Source organism: Serinus canaria, chromosome 2 (genome assembly GCF_022539315.1).
Source record: "Serinus canaria isolate serCan28SL12 chromosome 2, serCan2020, whole genome shotgun sequence".
Classification (NCBI taxonomy): domain Eukaryota; kingdom Metazoa; phylum Chordata; class Aves; order Passeriformes; family Fringillidae; genus Serinus; species Serinus canaria.
This window is the reverse complement of record NC_066315.1, coordinates 32,087,978-32,112,624: the sequence shown is the minus strand read 5'-3', so window position 1 is coordinate 32,112,624 and position 24,647 is coordinate 32,087,978. Positions and strand designations below refer to the sequence as shown.

The window sequence follows — 24,647 nt, the reverse complement described above, 5'->3', positions numbered from 1 at the left end:
TACCATCATGTGGGCTGGAAGCATTTACAGAACTCTGCTTCTAAATCAGAGATGAATAACCATGCGCAACTTCTGAAGACTTCTGTAAAGTATCTTTAATGACTTCGTTCATGCCATTTTAAAAACAGTCATTTTCAAGAAGAAAATCAATATATCTGTTGTATTGACTTTGTTTTTCTCATTCCTGTTCCCATGTTTGCTAAGGGTTTGGCATCTACAGTATGTACAGTCTGATGCCTGGGAAGATTGAAAATTCTTTCCAAATTTCCAACTTCCTAATTATAGTGCACAATTGTCATCGACTTGCCCCACCATTCCCTACCTCAGTGTAATTAAAAAAAACCAAAAAACCAAAAAGTCTTTCTGTGAAGGCTCCACAAAATGCCAGAGACCATCAAAGAGTTTCTCTAATTTTTATGTATGGCCTCTCTAACCTTAAAAAATTGATAAGCAGTCATGCAAATGATGGAAGAAACTCACTGGAAGAGGGCAGCTATCATGATCTAGAGAGCTGTTGAAACATTGGGAACCTTTATTAGACAGCAGTCCCTGGTCTTTCCTGAGAAAATGTCTTCATTTCATCCCAGTAAGATTTCTGCAGATAGGTATGAAGGAGAAAAAATTGTTGTTCCTCTTTCTCACGAGTCAAGCTGTATTTACTCACCTTCATTAAAGGAAGTGTCTCTGCAACTGGTATTGGTAAAATGTCATTTAACCAGAATTTTTTTCTTTATCAAATGCTTTAGAGGCATTCTAAATATTTGGACTGGGTCTCTGACAAGGCCACACCTACAGCTGTTTTAAAGGAAGATGCCATGTGATATCACCTAGGTAAGTGGATTCTCAAAACACATCCCCATCTCTTTAAAACAAACAAGAAAATGGGCATGACAAAATCCACGTTATACAATATGCCGTATATACAAATTAAAAGACTGCATCTCATTTTTTTTTCTGTGTTACTAAATTTAACATGATTCAGTAAAACATGGAAGCAAAGCACCAAAACCATCTTTTCCCAAGTCCTTGAAGAATGCCTCGGCATCTCCTACAGTCTTCAGATCTCTAGAGTTTCTTCATTTGCCCCACAAGTGTCTACAACACAGATTAAACAACTTGTCACTGGGAAAGCACGGACTTTGGAGTTGGCTATCCACTTGTCTGTTTCAGTGTTATATTCAAGAATGTGCCCTAAGCGACCAACACCCTGAAAACCAGCCAGGACATAGACTATAGATCCCACGGCAGCACACTTCACTGTTACACCTTTCCATGGCATTGGAGACACCATCTTCCATTCATTCATCTTGATATCGTAATATTCTACATTATCAAGGCCACCTACAAAGCAATGAGATAGATAACTGCTTATTATGTTGCACTGTATGGATTGCACTAGAGCATGCAAACTGAAGTCTTTATTGTCAAGGTTTCAAAAATGCTACACTTAAAAAAGCAAATCTGGTAATACACCCCAGTTTCTAAACTAGCAGCTTATCCTTGTATAAATACAAAGCCAGGGAAAAGTGAAAAGGAGACAGAAAGTAAGATGTATTCTCACAAATACACACTAGATGCTTTCCATAGATTCCAACATGTTCTTCATGAACAGAAGAACCTTCAGTGCTGAACTTCTGATGGATTTGGGGCTAGTGACTAAAACTCAGGAATTACCTGAAACTTCCCTATAGCAGTGGCATTTCATTCTGGAGGGCTCACGGGTACTTTTACCAAAACTGGCAACTTACTGGTAGAGGAGACCTCTTGTCATGATGATACTAAAATCATTCAAGTGTAAAAGCCTAAGTCCCTTTGAAATGGGCCAAAAGAACCAAAAGTTATTAGGGAAGAGTAGATTTTGTGACTAGGATTTGCATATTCAGGAAATATGCTAGTAATTACACTTGACAATAGCTACAAACATGCTGCTGTCCCTATGTAACTCAGTTTTTACTTCCAGTACTGAATTACTAGATCTGAGAGATTAAGAAACCTCTCAATCATATTAACATATGATTGAGCTTATTAACGAGCTTTTAAACCCAGACATAACTCTTCCTCATTTTACTACAGTAAGAACAATTTTTAACACTTCTAAGAAGAGCATTCAGTGAATACACTTATATTTTGCCAGATGGCAGATTATGGATTGATAAAATGTTTGTGCAATAAATGCATCTATTATTTTTGCATGAGGAATCAATCACAATGGAATAGTTTCAGCAGCCAATTAAAAATCAAGCTATATTCTAAAACAGCATTCATCTGAAATCTAGAATTCCACTTACCATAAGTAGTGATTAAAAAAACCTCATAAATGAGAGTTTTCCATTTTGAAAAGCATTTCAGAAACCCAGTGCAATTCAAACTCAATTCTTCTTGTTAAGTATTATTCCTCTAGTTTCAAAGACAAGGGAGAGGCAGATCATAATTGACCTGGCCATGACAGCAAATTGTATTTCAAAGCTAGAGCAGTCAAGAGGTCTCACATTTTCACCATTTTACAATACCAGACTAGATTTAAGTCTTTAGATGAAAATTCCTAAAGTAGTGGCTATACCTTTACCTGTCTCTCAAAAGAATGCTAATATCTCTGAAAATACTAGAATAACTAAAAAAAAAAACCCCAACCCCCCCCCAAAAAAAAAAAACCCAAGCAAACAAAAAAATCTTTTCTCAAATGCCTGGTTTAGCCATATTAACTGCTTCAGAACTGGGCTAACAGTAGGGGTGCGTATCTGAACTTGACTATCATGAAGACAAGAATTTGAAAAATAAGGTAACAGTGAAGTGGGGAGGTGAAAGGAAGAAGGCAACACTGATGTGACAAGAAGACATGTTTGATGGTGCTGCTCAAAGCTTTGCAGCTGAACAGAGTGGAATGAATTAATTTCAAAACAGAAAAACAACCCCATGAAACCTTGTGTGACCAGACAGAGAATTAATAGAATTAAAGTACCTAAACTATTTTGTCCACCCACAGCAAATATTTTGTCCTTTACAAACACCAGCCCATGATTCTTTCTGGCTTCAATCATTGGACACAGTTCAGTCCACCTGGGGAAAATAAATCAAACAGAAAAGGACAAATCACCATCTGGTTAATAGAAAATAAGTATAACCTATCATTAGGAAAATAAAATATGGAAGAAAGCTACTTAAGAAAAAACAACTTTCAAGTAGAAGTACAAAGAACTGATTTCTTAATGCTGACTCAGGGAAAATTTCTTACCAGAGTTTTTCCTGTAGTCATCTATACTTCAGTCATTTACACAAGTGACTAAAGCCAACCTGCCTTAAAACAACACTTACGTTTCTGTGGCTGGGTCATAAACTTCACAGGAATTCAGGACTCTTCCGGAAACATTGTTTCCCAGGCTCCCTCCGCACACATAAATGAGCCCATTGGCCTCTACCATTCCATGGCTGCAGCGCTGAGTCAGCATGCTGGGCTTTGTGTGCCAGCTCTCTGTTCTCGTGTCATAGCATTCAAATAAATACAGTGCAGAATTGCCTTAAAAAAATAGAAACCCACCAAAGTGGCATTAATCTTCATGGTTGTCTTTCAAGAGAAGAGTCTAACAGTAATTATTAAATTGATGCTTTGTTTGCTAGTGGAAAAGGGAAAGCTGCTTCCCTGCCTCCAAATGTAGAACTAACCAGCTTTAAAATTGGGATTATTCAGAAAGCACATACATGTAATTATTTTGATTCTTTTGTTCCAAAATATGCAAGTAAGTTTATAAAATTGCTATTTGTGCTAAAAAACAACATGAAAAAAGGTTGGTTTTTTTTTTCTTGGAGGGGAATAAATGCTAAATAGAGACGTGTAGAAATTACCCATCCCATTGTCATCAGCTCATGCTACTCTTTCTACTTGGAAATATACTGAACTTTCAGATGTGAAGATGATGAAACCAGCCTTGTAAACTCCCTATAAGTTCATGAGTCTTTTCCTCTAAGCAATGTGACTTGTCCAATACCCAGAACACTTGTTGCCTCTGGAATTTGATAGCTTATGTCATAACATACTCCTGGAATTATTAGCAACCACAAAACAGCTACCTCTGCCCAATTTACTTCCTTCCTGAGGACTGGTAGATACTTATCACTTGGAAGTGCAGGGTCTGTGTACTCTTCCCTCAAAAGCCAAGAAAACTATTACTGATATCAAAAGCAATTTTTCTAATGAAGAAAGATGGGGGCTCAAACTCAGGTAAGTGACCGAATCATAGCCAAGGCAGGGAAGGCTGAATACAACTTTCTCAGAATATATCTTTGTTTCAAATTATATATTCATCTAGAACAGTTAAAAGTGCCTTTTCTTGTGCTTGTTTTACCTTGGCTTTCTACTTCTAAAAATTAAGCATGTCACACTAGCAGCACTTACTACCAGCTGAGGATTTGAACCTTCAACAGGATGCTATGTTTCCAGACCCAAGATGACTCCTGTAAACACTCCTATAAGTGTGCATTTGTTCACTCCCACCCTGTCACTCTCAGTATCACCAAAAACTGAATAGAGGGGGACATTTTTTTCTTTGATGTAAACAGATGTTTTCTTTCATGTAAATAGACATTCTTATTGCTTTGAAGTTGCAGAAATTCCCATCCATGGAAAATCCATCACACCTGTCTTTTTTTTTTTTAAACAGGCAGAAGCTTTCATTTTCAGCATAATGTTAAGTATTTCTCCTGCACTGAAACAAGAGTGGAAGTATCTGGTATGTTCAGCTTCCAAACTCTGTTAGTTGTTGCAAATAGAACAGGACTCTCATCAATTCAAGAAGGGGAAAAGAGCCATGTTGTCTGTAATGGACTGGTACAGTAATCCAACCTCTTCAATTGATGGAAAAAACATGAAATTTTTAGATTTCTTTACATCTAAACACACTGTAGCATTTTATTGGATTAATGCTTTCAACATAATTGCCCGCTTCAAATTCAAAAATACTAGATTCAGGAGAGACAGACCTTCCCAATTTCAGTATTCACTGAATTCTGAAGAAAAAGTACTGGTAAATTAAACTCAATTATTTATGTTCAGCCTTTACTAGTCTGTCTTGATTAATATTTATGGAAAGCAAAGTGGAACTGTGCAGTAATGTGAGGGTGTATTCATAAGAAAACTGCTACATTAAAACTTCAACTATAGTTGTATTAACTATTCACCATGCATTAGAAAATATACTGTACAATAAAAAAAAAATTACTGTTATTCCCCATGAATTGAAACATGGGAAACTGTGAAGATTTATGAGATGATGTAGCGTTCCAAGCTGCCCAATGTGTCCTTAGTTAAGCCTGTTTCAAGTAATGGGAAAGATGCTATTTCACATTCACCACACGAGGTGGCAGCTGGGAACTACTTATTGTTCTACTGCATTAGACCTCTTAACATATTTTAGAGGTCAGAAAGCATGACCTAAATGTTACATCCTCCATTAACTGAGGTATCAGTGTTAAGAACCGATCAGGACAATTTTTCAATTTTTTTCTCTATTCACCTCTCTCTGCAGCAAGGCAGACTTCAAAAGGATCTTCCTTCTAGGATTTTTTTCCATTTGTGTTTATTCCCCAGAACACAGCTTTATTACTGTTATTATTTTTATGGCTATACCATGCCTGCATTTCAACCTTTGGGTTGCTGATGATGTGTCATGGTTAGAGAAAATAAAATGTTCCTGCAGCACCACAGCATTAGTCACCTTCTAGGGTGTTTGGAGAGAAAAAATCCCAATGGTCTTTTTTTTTGCTTTACTATGCTGAATAATAACATCTAAAGAAAGTATCATTTCTCCATTTGTGGAAGCAAGCCAACAGAATAACAAAATAACAGAAGATAACTTCTGTCATTTGACAAAAAAAATTGGACAAATTCCTTTGCAGGACCAAGTATAATTTCACCACCAAAAGTAGTAATTATAAGAGATTTCTTTTCTACTTCCCCCCCGCTTTAAAAGACCTCCTTAGGCCCAACATATCCTGTATAGAAGGAAAGCCATTGTCAAAATGCAGCTATTCTGGTCACACATTCCAGAAAATTTTAAACTACACTGAATTCTGTGGATTTATAGAAGAAAGATAAGAGTGGGACTGCCAAAATATATTTCATTGAATCACACCATCATAGAATGGTTTGGGTTGGAAGGGACCTTAAAAATCATCTATTTCCAACCCCTCTGCCATGGACAGGGACACCTTCCACTAGATCAGGTTGCTCACAGCTCCATCCAATCTCGTCCCTATTTAACTCTTTAAGAGCTGCAGTGTACTTTTTACTAATGTAAATACTATTAATTTCAGTGAAACCATTTTCAAAACACAACAGAATTAGGTTGTTGGACTGGGCAAAGGGGGATAAAATCCTAAATATGAAAAATAAACTCATTAGGCTAACATGGCAACGTGCAGTTTTTGGTCAACAAAATCATGCAAAAAACCAGAAAATTTTCCAGCTATCTTTCTTTGTGCTTTTTTGTTTGTTTTAAAGATTTTTAGTGTCTTACCCACTTCTGAACCACCAGATGTATAAATTTTGCCCTCAGCAGCACAGGCTGCAAGGCTATCTCGAGGTGTTGGAGGTCCTAGCTTGGAATACCAGCTATCCTTCACCACATTGTAGCAGTCCATTCGCTTTATAGGGAAGAGCTGGGAACCACCCAAAATATAAACTACGTTGTCCCAGAAGACACAAGCTGCATCCCTGCGCTTTTCAAAGGGACATCGGATGTCTGTCCAGCTGTAATCCTGCATTACAAAGAACAAGTAATGTCTAATAGATTATAACACTTACCTGTACAGTGAGTGTTTTCAAACAGAGCTTTTCATAGAGATTTAGATATGGTCAGTTTTAAGTTCCTTTTCAAAACAAACATGAACACTGTTTATTGAAGAATACTCCTCAGGCGTACTCTTGAAAAATTCTCTTAGACACAGACATAGTTAGCGGCAATGAACCATGACATTAAGAAATTCTATTTCCACATTCCCTGTGTGCACCCAGTACAGCTTCCCTGAAAAACAGTTTTGGTGTTTTTCCCAACACAATTGACCTTCAGCTGCTATCATGTTAGAAACAATGCATGTAACCAATAAAGTAGGATTGCATTTTCTTTTATAGCAATGGAAAAAGACATCTTACATATAGTAACAGATTCTTTCTAAAAAATAATAAAATACAGAATGTACCAAACAAAGACAATGGAAAAAGGAGAAGATAATATCCAAATTGACAAGCAACTCAGTAAAAAAGCTCTGATACATACTTTATTACCATGACAACTAGAAGCTTATTTACAGAATTTACAAAACACAAACGTTCTATAGCTATCCACAGTTGATAGCATGAGAAATAGGGTAATGCTCCATCACAAATACTGGTAGTCATGATGCCTAGAAACTGATTTTGCACAGATTGGCAAAATCAGCAAGTATCAAATATGAGCAGTAATGCCCAAAGCCTTAAAAACACCAAACTCAACAACTGATGGCAGACCAGGATAGCATACAGCACAAGAAACACTTCTTGAGTAATAGCATCTCACATATTCCATTAGCATAGCTTGAATCCTATACTGAACAGGAAAGTATGGGACCTTAACTGTTATCTGTGCCACCTCAAGAAGGTCTACCTCAACCTGCTGAATGACCTTCACTGTAATGGTTCACACAAGACGTTACATCATTACATTTTCTTAGCAAGGACATACTTCAAACACCTTGGTCAATGAGGAAGAACAGCGACTCCTACATGGGGGTTCAAAGAAAGAGAGGCAGAGCATGTTATAGTCCAGAACATCTTACAATCTTTTCTTGTAGCATCCCCCATATCAAGAAGAGCTGTCAGCTGCATGTGGCCCTTTATGGTGAGAAACAGGTCCTGGGGCATCCTAGAAAGGAAAGCCATACTACAGCATGGCAAAATAAATAGCTGCATAAATCTTAAGAAAATGTCTCAGTGCATTGTGCAAGATCAACATACTTTCTAGCTCAAACTTCTGGCAATTTTACAAAATATCCTGTTGTTTTCCTTTACTGTTAGAAAGGGCAGTGGCCTGACCCACTTTTATGGCTTCCGTTCATGTATCCAGTTCATCCATACCTTTATCAAATGAAAAGCCATAACTTGAGTATACTCAGCAGTATCCTCCTCTTTCAGCAGGAGGCAATTTAGGACATCCTCTTGCAATGCTCTTCGATGTTAGTCTGTACCACATAGAATTATTTCAATTTTTGAATTGAACACATTTAAGAATTATGCACCACAGTCAAGATCCACACAGCCCTGGGAAGTGCAAGTCTCCATTCTCAGAGACTGAGTAGGGAAAGATGGACCAAGGTAAGTACATGGTAACTCTTTCCCTGCTGATCTCTGTTTTCATCAAGTTGCAATGCAGGACACCAGAGCCAAAAGCTATACCTTTTTCTCTTTCATCAATTTATTGAATCACTTATAAAAACTACTCCGACTCCTGAGAGCCTCAAGACCCTGTGACAAGAATGGCACGCACAATTACGGGCCCTGTGAAAAAGTACCTTTTTTTGTTTTAGACTTTTCCTCATTTTCAATTGATTCCTCTTCCAAGTTTGTCATAAAAAACAGCAGACAGGTCCACTGTGGACAACCTCCCCACTAATAGCTTCCTGACTACAGCTCTATCTCTTAATAAAAGGTATGCAGGTTCTCTTGATCATGAAGAAACAGCATTGCCAGGCATCTGTTACTTTTTATTTGCCATTGTTGAATTTTGCACTGCTGAGAATTTAAAACTTCCGGCCACTAGAGATAGTAATTTCAAAAGAATAAGTATATTGCTGACACAAAATCTTAATCATATATAAATTCTGTACTGAGAATTCATAAAACAAAACAATAAGTATTTTATTCCCAACCTAGGGAATTTTTCTTAAAATTCTGTGAAAAATTCAACAAGAAAATGCTTCCCACAACTGTTAACAGAACATCTAGGATTTCTAGTAGTATTCTGAAATCATGTATGTCTACTCAAATTAGTGCCAGACTGCTCCACGAGTGTTATGCCCGTCTGCATCTATCCCACTGCATCATTTTGCTTTCTTGATGAAGAACATGCATCAATAGAAATACCAGTCACAGTGCAATAAAGATAGCAAATATAGTCTTAAAATAATACTGCTAACATTCTCAACAAATAAAACACAATACCCAACCCGGTCTTATTTAAAGAACCTTTCCAACAACAAGGAAATGACTATCAGCATTAGAGACTAATTTGGTGGGCAAAGGAATCAGTGAAAATTAAAATTTTTGCACTAGTTTAATCATATAGCAGCTACAGAAACTCATACTGCAACCAAGAAAATATTTTCAGGAAAAATATAACTTCTGTTTTGAATTGTTTATGTGACATGTAACAATTTAATGAAATTACTGGGTTTGATTAATATCAGAAGTGAACAGTAGGTCACTATTCAATCAGTTCAACAGACAAGCAAAATTCCAATTTTTCCCAAGGACCTAACCTTGCAAAAGTACATACAGAAGCTTAATTCTCTGTTCTGTGATCCTCCCATCATCTTTTGATGAGACCAGCTAAAGTGAGTTAAATGGTAACTCAGCAGCGGTTCTGGGTCCTTGGTTTGTTGCATTTAATAAGCTATTGTCAGAATTTAAAGATTAAAATCGAATACTCAAGGAAAACATCCAGAAAAGGACCTTTAAATAGCTTAAGAGTTGGAAATTAAGTAAAAGCTGATCAACAAGACACGACAGGCTAGCTAAGAGTACCCAAGAAAGCATATAAGCACTAAAAAAACACAGAAGGAGCACATGCTTGTTAGAATAAAGATATCCAATTACCCATTTTTAAAATTTTCCTTCCCTGCCCCATTCTTCCCCCACTCCTTAAGGCCACATGCAAGGCCATAAGTTTTGATTAAGAGGCAATTCTTCAAAATGTCTTCCAAATTCAGTTATTTTTTGGTGTTCTACCTGGACAAACAGTCCATGAAAGGTAAAGCTCTTTTATCCTATGTTTTGTGTAGACTTTCACAGACACTACTCTTTACCTACAAAACAGATTTCCTTGCCAAAACCATGCAACTGCTTGAAAAGTTACAAATGCCCTGATCAATGGCTTCCCAAACTTAGATTTTGGAAAGGAGAGAATTATCTGCTCTGTACCCCTCACCTCCTTACCCCCAGCTTAAGTGCTGCTTATCTTGAGTATATGCATAAAGGAAAAATGCAGTCATTAGTTAAGAATTTTGAATTCCCAGTAGGAATACTTATTAAGTGTCTCTCAAGCTAAGTCAGCAAGGCTGGTAGGTTTGAGGTATCCCTCCCCAGACTTGAGAAATCAGAGAGGGTACTCAGAGAGGGTGGCTTGAATTTTATCTTACAAAAGGAATGTGAAAGAAAAGTTCAAAGCACATCCCAAAGGCTCATTCCTTCAGAATTAGATTTGACAGGGCTCACATTGACTAAGAAGTTAACACAGCACGCAAAACTGTTTGAAATTTTAACAAGCTTTTAATATGCTGGGTTATAACCAAAATTTTTTCAACAGAATATTACTACATGCATGGGATCTCCTAAGTTACGAGAGCCCTGATGTTTATGGGCTCTCATATTGAATACAGAACAAATTTATTCTGTATTACTGTATGTGCTTGCCTGGCAAAGCAGGGTATGGGTAATCCTTCTGCATGCAGTTGATGTTTTTAGAGCCTTTAATCTGCATAGCTGAAATATACACCATTCTTGTGACTTGATTTTATTCAAAAAACATGGGAACAAATTTCAGGCAGAACTTGCTTGCTGTAAATTGATCATATCTAAGTTTTTTTGTTGTAAAAACTCACTCTCTTCCACTTATGTAATACTTGGCTCCCCATTCTTCTCCATATATATTTTTAAGAATGAACAAAACCGTGAACAGTTGAGATTTAGAAGCGGTTGCATATTTATAATAAATGCACTAAAAAACCGCAATAAAAGCTGGGTTCTACGCTAACATACAAGCCAGTAAATTAACATGTGCTAAAAAAACCTGCTTTGAGTAATCTCTAAACACCTATGTGCATGCACATGCATACAGACTTTCATATAATCCTAACCAATTGCATGATGTTTCAGTGACCTTTTGTTTATTTGCAGCTGAGAAATGCACATACCAATCAATGCTCAACTCAGACACACTGATCAGCTCTCCATATCTAATATTGCTAAGAAACAAACACAATCATTCTATTCAAAACAAAGTGTTACATCTAGGTACACAGACTTAAAAATACTTAATTAACCATATTCTTCCAATTGTATACCCAGGAGGGAGGGAATACTTCCTTCCTAAGACCGTCTCGTAGATCATTATGTCTTAGTTAATATCAACAGCAAAGAAAACAGGTAAGATTACAAACAGTGAATCTTAATGCATTCTGAGGTAACGATTACCTTGGGATTAAAATATCTGCAGGACTGGGGCTGAGAGCCTCCAAACAAAGCAATGCGATAATCGTGCTTTTTTCTTCTTGGCCGGGTGCCTTCCACTAACTCTTCTCGGTCTTCCGGGGAAAGGAGGTGGTACCGCATCCCACCTGCAAGGAAGACCGCAACAGCTGCAGAGCCAGTGTAGCTCACACATGGATAGGCAGGTTTCAGAGGCAGGGATGGGGGACAGATAGAAGGGAAGGAAAAGAGGAAAACCAAGTTTGTACATTACACCTATACAGCCTTGATTCAAAATGGAAGAATGCACAGCAGCATGTGAGGGTGGGAGCATACAACCAGATTTACACCCTATTCCAAACTGGCTGCTCCATGTGAAAACAGGACAGATACAGGCTCATGTACCAATGGATTGATCAGCTCATTTATCCAATATTAAGCAATTAAGATTGTTGCATTGAAACAGTCAAAAGGAAGCAAGCCCAAAAGCCCATTCCTAAAAGTACAAAAATACCAGTGACATTACAAGCCACTAAAACCAGAAGAAAAAAATCCTTATTTCTTATACAATGTACCTAATTTGGCGTCACACAAGAAGTATGACTCTGACGTCAAATATCAGCAGATACTTACCAACATATAGGTTAATTTGAATCCTATCCATTGAGTGAAGGAAAACAATTGTGTACTGATTTTTAGATCTACAGTAAATTGAAGCCAATTAGCTAACTGCTACTGAAACTGCTTTTCTTTCTTACATGACAAAATTTTACAAATGGTGTCTGAAAACAAAAGGAAAGCTTGTTTCCTATTGCATCTGCACCCAGAGAATGCAAATGTAGGAACAATCATTGTAGGATCAATGGCCAGTGTACAATAGATAAAAACAGTAAAACATACACCTAAAATTCTAATTTCCTTAGGAAAGCTTTAAAATATTCAAAATGTTGACATATTTCTTTTATTAATGCACATACAAACATGAACAATATTGAAGTTACAAGCCTGTCACAAAGGCAGACTAACTTTCAGTTACCCTAAGGAGTCACTGACAAAATCTCCATTCCATTACTTCTCATGGAGTTCATGCCATTTGCTAGGAGAAAACAAATGAAAGTCACACTGTTACATAAGATGAGTTTTATTTACATAATAATCTGCTAATCCAACTTCAACTAAACACAGTATCCTAGAGGGAACACAGACGGATTTAATGTGAAAATGTTAGAGCATTTTAAAGCAAACAATTTTCAAAAATTTTCAGAGCACTTTTAAAATTATATAGAACATCATAAAGATTTCAGCTAGAGGTCAACTTACTGATCACCATTTTAAGGCATTCTGGGTTATCCTGAATAAGTGGTTCAGCCTGAACTGTTTTACTTAAGAAGTTCTTTGATATTAGAGGAAATCGGACTTTAGCAAGAATATCAACCATGTACGGCTGGCGATTTGGCTCATCATACTTCAGCCATCTGACTGCTGCATCGTAAACCTTGAACAAGAGACAAGGAGACAAAGGGATAAGGTACATCACCACACAGCATGACAAGTAACAGAACCTTAATGCTATGAATTGATTCTAAAGTCTGCTGGAGGTTAGCCTATACTAACATTTCATTATGTTGGGATCAATTGACATCTTTTGAAAAAAAACCCTACAACAAAAGTCAACCAAGCCCAAAAAAGACAATGCTCAGACAAATAAAACAAATGCACAAACACTGAATTAATGTCATCTAGAAAATCCTACTACTTCTGCTGTTTAACTTTTTTCTCTCCAAATGGAAAACACGAATCTGAAATTCACATGAATCTGCAATTCACATTTATGTGGGTAACTCCTGTTCCAGGTTAAATCTAATACTCTTCAAGTTCTGTGCCATAACATCAGTAATGCTTTCACAGAAAGGAAGTAACTTCTACTTGATACAGTCTCCTGAGGTGATAAACTGGTTCTCTGAATAAATCATCCTGTTGGGTATCGAAATACATTGCTATTCTTGTGTCTTAGGGGATCACTTAAATCAAAATTTTGATCTGCAAACTACTGTAAATTTACCAGATCATCTCCTCTTTTTCTCCTCCTCACAGGAAAATATAATAGGTATTCTTAGGGGTCAGGGAAGATAGAACAGGGAAGATAATCAAGAAATCTGCTCTATTTATAATTGGACACTGAGTCAGGAAGAAACAAAAAAAAAATTCAGGATTACATGCATATTCTGATACTTCCATGCTGCTCTCAGACACAGCAAGCTTACTCAGCAGCACTGAAAGTGGCAGGACAACCTCGCTGTAAGCAATAGCACAGGCAGTGCCTACACCTGTAGCTGATACTGGTCACAGTGATGAGTGCTGAGTGACTGAGATATAACATGGAATGACATTACATGGAAGAATTATTCAGGTCTACCAGAACCTGAATAATTACAGCCCAGCTGTAACTCTGCAAAATTACCAGGGAATGTGGGAGAGAAAAGAAAAGGCAATTAAAGGCTCAATTCCATCAGCTAAGGAAATTCAACAGAATGACTTGAACAGAAACATTGTGTAAGACAGACAGCACTTAATGCTACCTTCTCTTTTTGCTAAATATAAGTATGCTCCACACAGAAATAAAAGTTAGGATATAATGTCAACTTTCTAGCAGTACTTCTGAGAAACACGATTCTTGTAGTGCAACTGTCAAACTTCTTTAGTTTCCTACTGCACACTACCAGTTTCCTAAAGGAATTTTAATGATGCCATGCTGAACACGTAACATTTCTACCACTGCTGCCAGGCTAAAGCATGCCCTCCTACCTTACCAATAGAACTTCAAGAATGTAAATCAAAAGTGCCATTTTGGCTGCAAGCCAAACACTTCCAGCTCTGAGAATGTTACCCCATGATCTGAACTTCTCCCAGCACTCAGCAAAAATGTTGAACATTACTCATATTTATACCTGTAACAAACCAACTACCATATTCTATCCCCTGATACACTAATTCCTATTTTCGTAAGGTACATCACCATACAATAAGACAAATAACTACACCTTAATGCTTCAAATCAATTCTTCTCCGTGTTGGAGGTCAGTGTCAATAGAAACCTCACAGTCAGCAGAACATCCAAAAGGATATACTCACCATCTCAGCTATAACATCCCTCTGCTACACTTCAAAGGTATGAGTCAACTCATGATGCCATATCCACCCAAACTTAAATTACCTAATTCAAGCACCTGAACAGCAGAGCTACAAAGGTAAGATTTCAGTTTGTTTTTAACAGCTTTGACTAAGAAGCTACAAGTGCCCAGTAGCTTCAAGTACCACTCAGCTGCTGCAACAGCCTACAACCACCTGTCTGGGCTGCAGTGTAGAAACCTATATGCTTCCTATTTTCCTGCAGTAGGAAGAACAAGCTGAAAAATTATCATTCAGGGCTGTGCTCTAAGCTGAAACAAGCATTCCAAATGGGACAGCTGTGGATGTGATTTCTACTACGGGTTACAAACTGTAATTGAGTGAACTCCAGGCTCCTTTCAGCCACCTAAACTTTATGTCCAGTCCCTAAAAAAGAGTCTTCCAGCAATCCATCACTGCCAAAGCGTGTAGTTTTCAGTGTTTACTCATCTTACTTCCAAGTCCCTTATTTCCTCAGGCTTGTGTATATATATATATGTATGTTTCCATGACAAAACTCCTCTCTGGAACAGGCTAGGCCATACTCAGGTAGAAATGTGCATCCTTTAAGGTGCAGTTTGCTCACCACTTTGAAGTGGTCCACTTTCACCAAAAGCACAAAAATCTCAATCTAGAAGCAACCACTACAAACGAAACAATTAAGCCCTACAGCTATCTTGAAAAGGAAACTGTTTATTCCCTCTCTGACTTCTTTCTTCCAACTTTGCTGAAACAATACATGTTTAAACTACACTTGAAATGTGAATATTTATTAATATTTGGTTTTGACCAGTCAGGATGCACCTTTTACTCCACAATTTAGCAAGCATTATGTGCATCATATCCTCTAGGAACATCAGTAAGTGAGATACTTGAACACCTGAAGCCAGTTCTTGATTAAAAAAGATAGTTAAGTTCAATGCTTTTTAGTTAAGTTCGATGCTTTTAGCTGCTATGAAACAGGGACCTCACCTGGTCTTCTGCCCTCACTGTCAATGTATCTTGGTTCAGGAGGTGTGTCACACGCTTAACATCAAGCTGAAGAAACTCATCTGTCTTGTAAACTTCAGTGAAATGCTGATGGATGAAGTCATCTGCAGTAGCTTTCAGTTCTGGGCAGTCGAGGCATTCTGCTAGCACACTTATGCCTATGAAGGAAAATTAAGAAAAAAACCCTTTTAAATTTGAACTGCAATTACCTTTAATATATGAAAATAGAATACAATTACTGTAATTTCAGTGATACTTACAATTCCAGTTTAATATTTATTACCATGCCTTTTTTCCCCCCATTAAAACACATGCTATCATAATTCATCTGCAATTCAAGGCAAACTAAGACAGGAGCAAGCTGCTGATCCCTATCCCTACTGAACTCATTGGAGAGTCAGACCTGCAAGGCCTGCTGTATTAACTGTCTCTCCAGCACTATTTCCTCACTGTTTCTTTCCCAACTACAAACCAGACAAAGCACCTTAACCAAGTCTGAGCCAAGCCACACTACCCACGTCTAACCAGAACAGCTTGAGAAACTGGATCCATGTTTTACAACCTCTCCTGACCTGCTCATCCACCATCAGTGACCAACCAAGCCCAGTTTCCTTCAAGAGCCATGGTGAACTGGGATTTTTCTATACGTGTAGCACAGTAAGCTGCAGACCAACACAAAGTCAAGTTGGTGTTGCTGGAAGGACAGAAGGTTGGCATAAAGGTATAAACAGCAAGAGCAGCTGAGAAGCACCACTGCCAATTTTGCCATTAAAAACCATGTAAGCACAAAGCTTTCCAGCAGCAACTTCTCATCATGCCACAGGTCTTCCTTCTCACAGAGGAAATGGCAAGCGGGGTAGGACCAACTCACTAGCATAAGGGTTGAAATTAGTCTGAGCTGCTCAGAGTAGTAAAACACAAACTAGAAGGATTAAATCCACCTATAGGACAAAATTTCAAGATTCAAATTAAGCCATGGTTTCTTTCAAATACTTTTTTTAAAAAATGAACTGTGTACTTGCTGCACAAAACATGTTTCAATTTAAAAACAATGCCATAAGGAAAAATTGTTTTAATCTTTTTGCAATAAATTAGCAACAAAGTATGCATGTGTTAGAGACCATAATTAATTTTTTTCACCTAACAGAAGCCACAGAGCAGAAATATGCCTCAAAGCAAGCCTAAGTGGTATTTTCCTTAGGTAATGCCTTTCTTCCAGCAGCTGTAGCACAGCTGTACAGAGCCACAGCTGTAATGCACTGAAGTGTCAGCTGCAATTCAGATATACTCTGCAAAACATTTCTATTGCTGCTATAAGCATCTGTAATATGACTGAGATCTTACTAGGAGAATACCTAACAATGACAATAAAAACCACAAAATGTTTCTCCTAAATTTCTGATTACATAAAGTGCAACAAATCTATAAGCATGAGAAAGTATTTAGTTCTACTTGTTGTTTACCATTTCTGTAACACTGAGTCCACATTAGAGCTACAGAACATGATATCAAACCTGCCCAGATAACATTCATTGTTTTCAGTCAAAATAAAAAGTGAATAAAACCAAAAGTAGCCTAAACTTACTCTGTTTATACTTGTAAAAGATACGCTAGTTTTGGAGAAGTTACAAATATGTAAAATTCTGTTTGCAAGTACAATAACAACTGAAAGCTCCACCTCACTAAATGCATGCAGTTCTCTAACTAACAGGAAGCCCCAGCATTCTGCCAAGCTGGATGAGACCTTGCACAGTCAGCAGACCCTATGGCAAGGGGCAACAGTTCAGATTCAGAGAAAAACTATTTTTACATGGATTTAGACAAATGTTATGGCTATCCACAGACATTACAGCAAAGTTAAAAAATAAACAGCAAATTTAATTCTATCTCTCTCACCAAGACAATTGGAAGCATCAACTTGTTCTTTTAAAAAGTCCACACACATTTTTTTCACAGGTTCAATCTGATACTGGTTTGCTGCATCTAGTAAAGACTGGACATTATTGCTGTTAACTGAGATTCTGCAAAACAGAAGGTGTAAAATTAGCATCACTGAAATGACCTACTCTGTTTCAATTAAAAAAAAAAAAAAGAAACTTACACAAATTCACATAAATGGCAAAATTATTTCCCTCCCATTTACCCAAGAATCTTTCACATACAGTCTAAAGACACATCCTTCATGATCTTTCCAAACTGCTTTTGTTTGCTCTACTTCACCCAGGCAGGGCAAAGAATAACTAGTCCTTGGATGTGAATAATAAGCCTTTAACAAAGGTCCTCTGCAGTCCTATTCTACTGTTATGAGTTGTGTGATTAACCACTTTCAGGAAAGATAAAAAAACCCCAACAAACTCAGAACCTTTTTAATGACCATTTTCAAATTCCAAACAGGTATCAGCAAAATCTGTTTAAAATCTGTCAGGACTGGTCTGTCCAAAGTGCATAAGCAGAACAACCCATTTGGCAGTGCTTCATGAGAACTTATGGAAGGCACAGTCTAGGGCTTGGCTATCAGGGCAGGCAACCATGTGGCTGGGGTGGGCTGTTGACACAGACTGCCTCTTGCCACTGATGGACTATACAAGATTGCTCTCAAAAGAAAGGAGAAAGCCTCCCTAATGAGAGTTAACCCCGTTAGATGAAAGGCCTGCCATCCATAGGTTGGATTAAAGCTGATTAAGTACTGTTTACAATCCTAGCCATCTGCAAGAGCTCTGTTTGGGTGGGGGGAGGGGTTGGAAGAGAAAAAAGACCAGAAAAACCCCCAAATACATGGACAACTCCCCCAAAGCTGAGAGAGGGGGGGGAACACTTTTACAGAGGAGTTATCTACCTTGTCTGTTTTGAGATGAAGGTATAACTTCCTGGAAATGGTTCTGTTCTACAGCTACTAGGGCCACAAAGAGAGACCCTGCTGACATCAATGAGGACCTGAATTACAGAACCATGGGAAACATCATTTGACTCCAACACTGAAGTCAAAAGCTTGAAGTGCTTTGAATTGTTTTCTGGAGACAAATACCATTTCCTTTAGTCTGTAGGGCTTCCTACTGGTTAAAGAAAAAGGAAGAGGGAAGAAGGATAGAAGGTCTAGTCACATCAGGCTTTAAAAAAAGGAAAGAATTTCAATGGTAACAAAACTGATGAATCACAAAAACATTGTATTAAGTTTTTATCATTTAAAATTGGCAGACTTCCTAGAAAAATGTGAGCTTTAAATAACAAAACTACCTTGCAGTATAAGCAAACTCCACGAGCTGTTCAATAATGTCAGGCTCTGCATCTTTTAGCTCCACTTCAAAGGACTTTGATTCAATCATATTTGCTGCAAACAGATTAAAAGACAAACTTTTAATCAAGACGTCACTCTAGTTATTGTATGTTTTGCAAACAGCAGAAAATAAAGCAATTATACAAAGAAGTAACCTCCTAAAAACTGCTCAGAGTTGATTGCTGTTTTCCCAGGATTGCTAATGCAAGTCAGGAAAGGAGGCAGTGGAACAAACAAGATAACTGGTGTGAGTACATCCTTGTATTATCTAAATTATGATAAACTGTGTTAAGTAGAAAAAGTCCTAGACGTTGTTGACTGCAGCCAGACTGCCATGTTAGCATTACCACTGTCAAAGGCCATTTCCACATTCAAGCTGATAACAATGGAGACAGCTCCGAGCTCCCCACATCCAGACACAGCACTAGGTTTGCCCACAGATGGGCAATTCCATTCACTGACCAGTGGAATGAATGGTTATTTTACTTCCACTCAACTTGGATTTTACAGTAATTTTACGATTCATGGGCAAGGCATACAAAAGATAAGATACTACATAACTGAATTTTTAAAGAGAGCAAAATTAAAGAATTACAGAATCACAGAATTAGGGTAATCACATTAAGGTTGGAAAAGATCTCTAAGATCATCCACTCCAGCCACTAAACCATGTCTCTAACCTCTGATAGTGCAATTTATTTGCAGAAATGCCCAATGGCAGACAAATTCTGTAATGGGACAAAAAAAAAAATTCACAATTTTCAGGTTAAGGGAGTTAAACTAATACAGTGTATAGGCCCCAGTTATTAATTAAGAGAGCTTATATATGAAGTAACACTTGACTTGATCAAAAGAGTTAAAGGAAAAATGAGGGGAGGGGTGAACAGAGATGAATGGAAGGAGACAAAATGAGATCTTCACTTGTACTTACCCCTCAAATTAATCACTTCCATAAGATAAACAGGTTGACAGACACAAATATAAACAGGATATCATAATTAAAGTTTAAAATAAATCAGTTTTCAAAAGACTTACTAGTAAACATCAAGTTAAAAAAATGACTGGCTGAAGCAAGCACAACACGGTGAGCTGGGATCTTTCTTTCTTGAACCATAAGAATGACATCACAAAGAGTTTTCTGAATCAGAGGGAAAAAAAGACAAAAATCAGCATTTTTGAAGATATTTTAACAATATTTCTTTAAAAACAGCTTATGGAAATTCATTACTTTTTGTAACACACACAACTCAAGAGCATTATTGTGATAAAAAGATTTTCTGGAAGTCAAAGCTAGCCTGGAGAACTAGCAAACATCAGTTTACCCATGAATTTGTACAGGATGGTCACAAATAACATGAACTCTGATCCAAGTATTTCCTGTAGCTTTTACATCAGCCTACAATAATGTAGCTCTGCAGCATCTAGTAGGGGCTGCATTTATATTGCCCTGCTTTCATCTACCAGCGGCTCTCCTTTATTCTGCTGCTGATTTTCAAAACAATTCACAAGAACCTCATATCTGAAGACTGCCATCCTATTTCCCAGCTGGAGTCAAAGTGATGAATGAGTTTAAAGCACTCAATGGAGCATTTTAAAGAAAATGTATCAAAAAATACCACTTCTGGGGAAGGGTTTGACTGGTCATACCTGATGAGCAAACAAACAAAACCTAATTTATTTCTCATTTGTTTGCTGTTTATATGTAGGTAGCTAGTTTTCCCCTACATGTGAACTGCCATGCTCTAGAAAGAGAAGGGAAAGCAACAGAACTTATATAAGCTGTTGGGGGGATCAAGGTAAAACCACATAATTTTAACAGATTCTGAAATGCTGTCTCTTCTAAGAACATACTGAGTGAAATAAATGCACATCATACTACAGTTAATTATAAATATCTACTAAGAAAGAAAAACTGAGCAGCACTGCTTCCTCAAAAAATAGGAAATAATTTTGGACTATTACCTTAAGTTCATGGAACTGCTCTCAAAAACATCTACACACACACATCCCAAGGCCAGCCCCAGAAAACAACATTTCTACTGTGAGAAAGATATACTTGCTTAGAACTGAGACAGTGTTTTCCACATGAAGTCAACATTATCTAGGGCTGATAACCCACATTTACAATTCCTTTAAACATGCCTGATTTTTTTTACAGGACACTCAAAAGCACATATTGGACAAAATATAAATAATACTTTCAAAAATATTATCAAAATGGAAGTTAGATGAGGGGTGACATATAGCTTCCTTTGTAGTTTTAAACCATTTATGATTAAACCACAACAAAAAAAAAGAGACCATTCTGGAAAAGCTGCAGAGGAAATCCTTTAAAAGCTGAAATTTCTAACACTTCTAGTTCAAAACAAGCATTGGAAACTAGCAGCACAAGAGACCATATGGCCAAGCTTTGCCAAGACTTGCAGTTGTTGCTTGAGCCCCATGCTGCATTTCTAAGCCACTTTAAATGCCTCAGCTCAGCATTTGAAACACCTCAGATGCTCTGAGGCTGCTCTGGGTGCATTTACCAACCCAAACAGACCACCATTTTAACTTCTTTGCCTGGGAGGTTTCTGGGTGGGATGGTTCCATTTCAACTAATGCTCTTCTGAGGATTTCTGCACTTCTTTCCAGAAGGACCCAATGTTGTCACTGGGTCACCTCCATGATGCAACAGGTGACTGGTGTTAACCAGAGGACACACCATAGCGTCAGCTTCTGCAGGGCACTTCACCTTCTAAATAACAGGTTCAGCAACACCTTGCAGCTCTACCCCAGCCTCATTCACAATGACTTCATTCTTGGCTGACCTCCACTGAGCTCCAATGTTGCAACAAATGATTTATGCACACGCTGTCCAAGAGCTCTGGAAAACCCACAAAGATGTGGCTCATCAATGCTGGAGACAAGCATCAAGTCCTCCAAGCACTAAGCACACTTGGCCCAACATCTCACCTGTACTGAGTGCAGGTATGTCCACAGTTTACTCTAAACTCCCATACTCATGGAGGATTCCTCTTCTTCCCAGCTCACACAAAAAAGCAGCCTCCTTAAAATGAGCTGTAAGTTCCCATTGGCCCAGATTCCTACAGGATTAACTAATGAGCTAAATATCTAGAGCTGCATGAGCACCTTGATGTTTTCATCACAGGAAATTTTAACTCATATTCAGGTTTTGTAACTACAGCATAGGTCTTGACTAGCCAAACTACAAGAGGAAAGAACTGACTACAAATCCTCTTACAACTTTAGCCCAATTAATGAGCTGAAACTAGTGTGTTTTCCTCTGGGTACTGCTGACTTCCCATATTTATCCTGTATAACCACACCTCCTCCTACTCCCTCAGTAATACTTGAGCTCCTCTTCCAAACAACTCCTAAAAGAATCATGAGTTTCATGAAATCTGCAAAAATTTCTGGACCAGTCAGCACTGTGTGAGATATGTAAAGCATCTGAGGTCAGATGAGAAGTCTGCAGGCAAAAGTCAGAGCTGCTACTTCCTGGGCATAACAGATTCTGGAATCTGAATCAGAAGTACACACAAACTTCACAGCACTTAATCCTGATCCTCTCACTCCTTGTTTGGAGTGGCTCATAGCTACATGAGCGCAGGCACTCCTCTGTACCGCAAGATGAGGCACTTACACAGTGCAATGTGGTACCACACACTGGAACAGGGACATGGTAAAGCACTGTGAAATTCTGCACAGGGGCCTGCACATATATCCATATATCCAATATTTCCTTTATCTACCTACAAATCATAAAAGCATCTGGCATTTTCTTTCAAACAATGGCAGAGGTATGAACTAAACAGCAAGGAACCGAGTTATGAATTCAGCCACACCTTGGAATATGTTTACACTTTTAGATCAGAAACAAAGCCCACATAAAAAACACAGATCACAGGCCTTAAGTCTTTACCACCTAAAGTCACTGAAAGAAAAATTCAGTTTTTCATACATAAGAGCTTAGTTGTATGAAATGGTTTATGCAGACAACATAACTGACTGTCTTACTGAGAGAAGAACAGGGCTGAAGTGCTGGAGAAAAGCAGAACCAACACCAACACTTGCGAGGTCAGGACCCAGACTGCTGGTGCAGACAGCACTAAGAGCTGGACTGAGCCTCTGGCAAGACTAACACTGGAGGACAAGCAACTAAACCCTCGAAGATACAACACAAGACAGTGCCAAGTCTGAAGTCCCTACATGGTCTGGCTTCAGAGCCAGCTTTAACTCTGGCTGCCCATCACTACTTTTAAACAAAGCTCCACAACCAATCTAGATCCTTCTCTGAGAAGTAAGATTTCTTCATATGCAAGGAGTTAATCCTTCTGCTCTTGTACCTTTAGTTCAATATTGTTTATTAAAAAAGTAATAAAATTGAGTGTTTATTTCAGTTTGGACAGCTCAACTGAAATGCACTTGTATGACTGTGATTTTGGTTACCACTCCTGCTCTATTAGTAAACAGAGGAGTCACCTTTAATACTTATTAAAATATTGACCATGGAAGCTGATCAGGCAAGAGTTTCACAATTTGAGGCCGGATGAAGCCACCAAACTCCTACACTGCCACTGGCTTCCTAGTGCGATGGCCAGAGGTCTTCAATACAAAAACGCCACCTGTGAAACCAAACCATGGTTCTACTCTTCCCTCTCCTCCTGCTGCAGTTTCACTGTTCACAGGGTACACAGTCAATTTGTTCAGAGAAGAGTTTCTGGTCAAAAATCCAGCAGCAGCGCCTTTCCACTGCCCTCAGGGCTCGGTTCGAAATGGGCTCCGTGAATGCTCCAGCTGGAGACACTGGGCCATCCATCAACCACAGCCTCACTCCTGCCCGACCACCCGCAAGGCGTTATCAGATAAGGAAAAACAGATCCACGGCGTCTTCTGCCTCCAGCACCCACAAGGAGCCGGCGCACAGAAACCGGAACTCGCCACTTCGCTGTGCGGCTCCGGAGGCCTGGGGCACCGGCGGTGCCGGCTCCGCTGGGTTCCCCCGCAGTCGGGCCCAAGGGACGGGAAACCCTCGGGACCCTCGGCGCGGCAGCGGGACCGGCTCTCAGGGCAGCACGGACCCCGCGGGCTGCCGGCCCCGGCCAGCGCCTCCCGTACCTGCTTGCGCATGGCGTTCATGACGCCCATGAAGGAGGCGAGCAGCTTCGCCTCCTCGCGGGCGGCGAGCTTCTTCTCCGTCTTCTTCTTGCTGCTCTTCTCCGACCCGGGCGCGGCCATGCTCGCCCGCGCTCACCGCCGGCGCGCCGACCCCGCCCGGGAACATGCGCCCGCCGGCTGCCGGGCGGCGAACAGCGTGTGCCGGCGCTCGGTGCGGGACGGGCACACCGAGGGGCTCGGGCGGCTCCCGGAGCGCCGCTGTCGCCGCGGCGGACGCGGCCTGGGGGCGGGGCCGGGCGCGCTGACGCCATCAGCCGGCGCGCGGCCCCACGCCGGGTAAACAAAGAGCGGGGAGGGGCTCGGCGGCCGCACGTGGAGGGCGCGTGCGCGGCAGCTCGAGGGGGGCGGGTCGTGGGGGCGTGGCTTTACCGGGAGGACACTCCTCCGTCTGAGGGCGTGGCCCGTGAGGCGTGGCTCGGGGCGGGGCCGTGGGGCCCGGGGGGCGGGGCCAGGGTTCCTTCCCGGGAGCTGCTATCCCGTTCAGGAGCGGCCGCGGTCGGAGGTTGGAGCTTCTCGGTCTGGCCGTGCTGCTGGACACCCTGCCGTGCCCCGCCTGCCCAGGAGCACGGGGCTGCCCTGCCCGGCGGGTGGAGGGACTTCCTC

General features: G+C 39.5%; 1 protein-coding gene across 1 annotated transcript; it reads right to left on the bottom strand.

Moving 5' to 3' along the window:
* Window positions 1–80: 80 nt before the first annotated feature.
* On the bottom strand, window positions 81–24,294 carry KLHL7 (kelch like family member 7). Its single transcript, XM_009086038.4, has 11 exons — window positions 23,985–24,294; window positions 19,899–20,001; window positions 18,824–18,917; window positions 17,486–17,610; window positions 15,572–15,747; window positions 12,752–12,926; window positions 11,438–11,580; window positions 6,510–6,750; window positions 3,313–3,514; window positions 2,960–3,057; window positions 81–1,341 (listed from the first exon to the last, which is right to left on the bottom strand). The coding sequence occupies exons 1-11, from the start codon at window positions 24,102–24,104 to the stop codon at window positions 1,058–1,060; spliced, it is 1,761 nt and encodes a 586-aa protein (XP_009084286.1). The 5' UTR covers window positions 24,105–24,294; the 3' UTR covers window positions 81–1,057.
* Window positions 24,295–24,647: the final 353 nt, after the last annotated feature.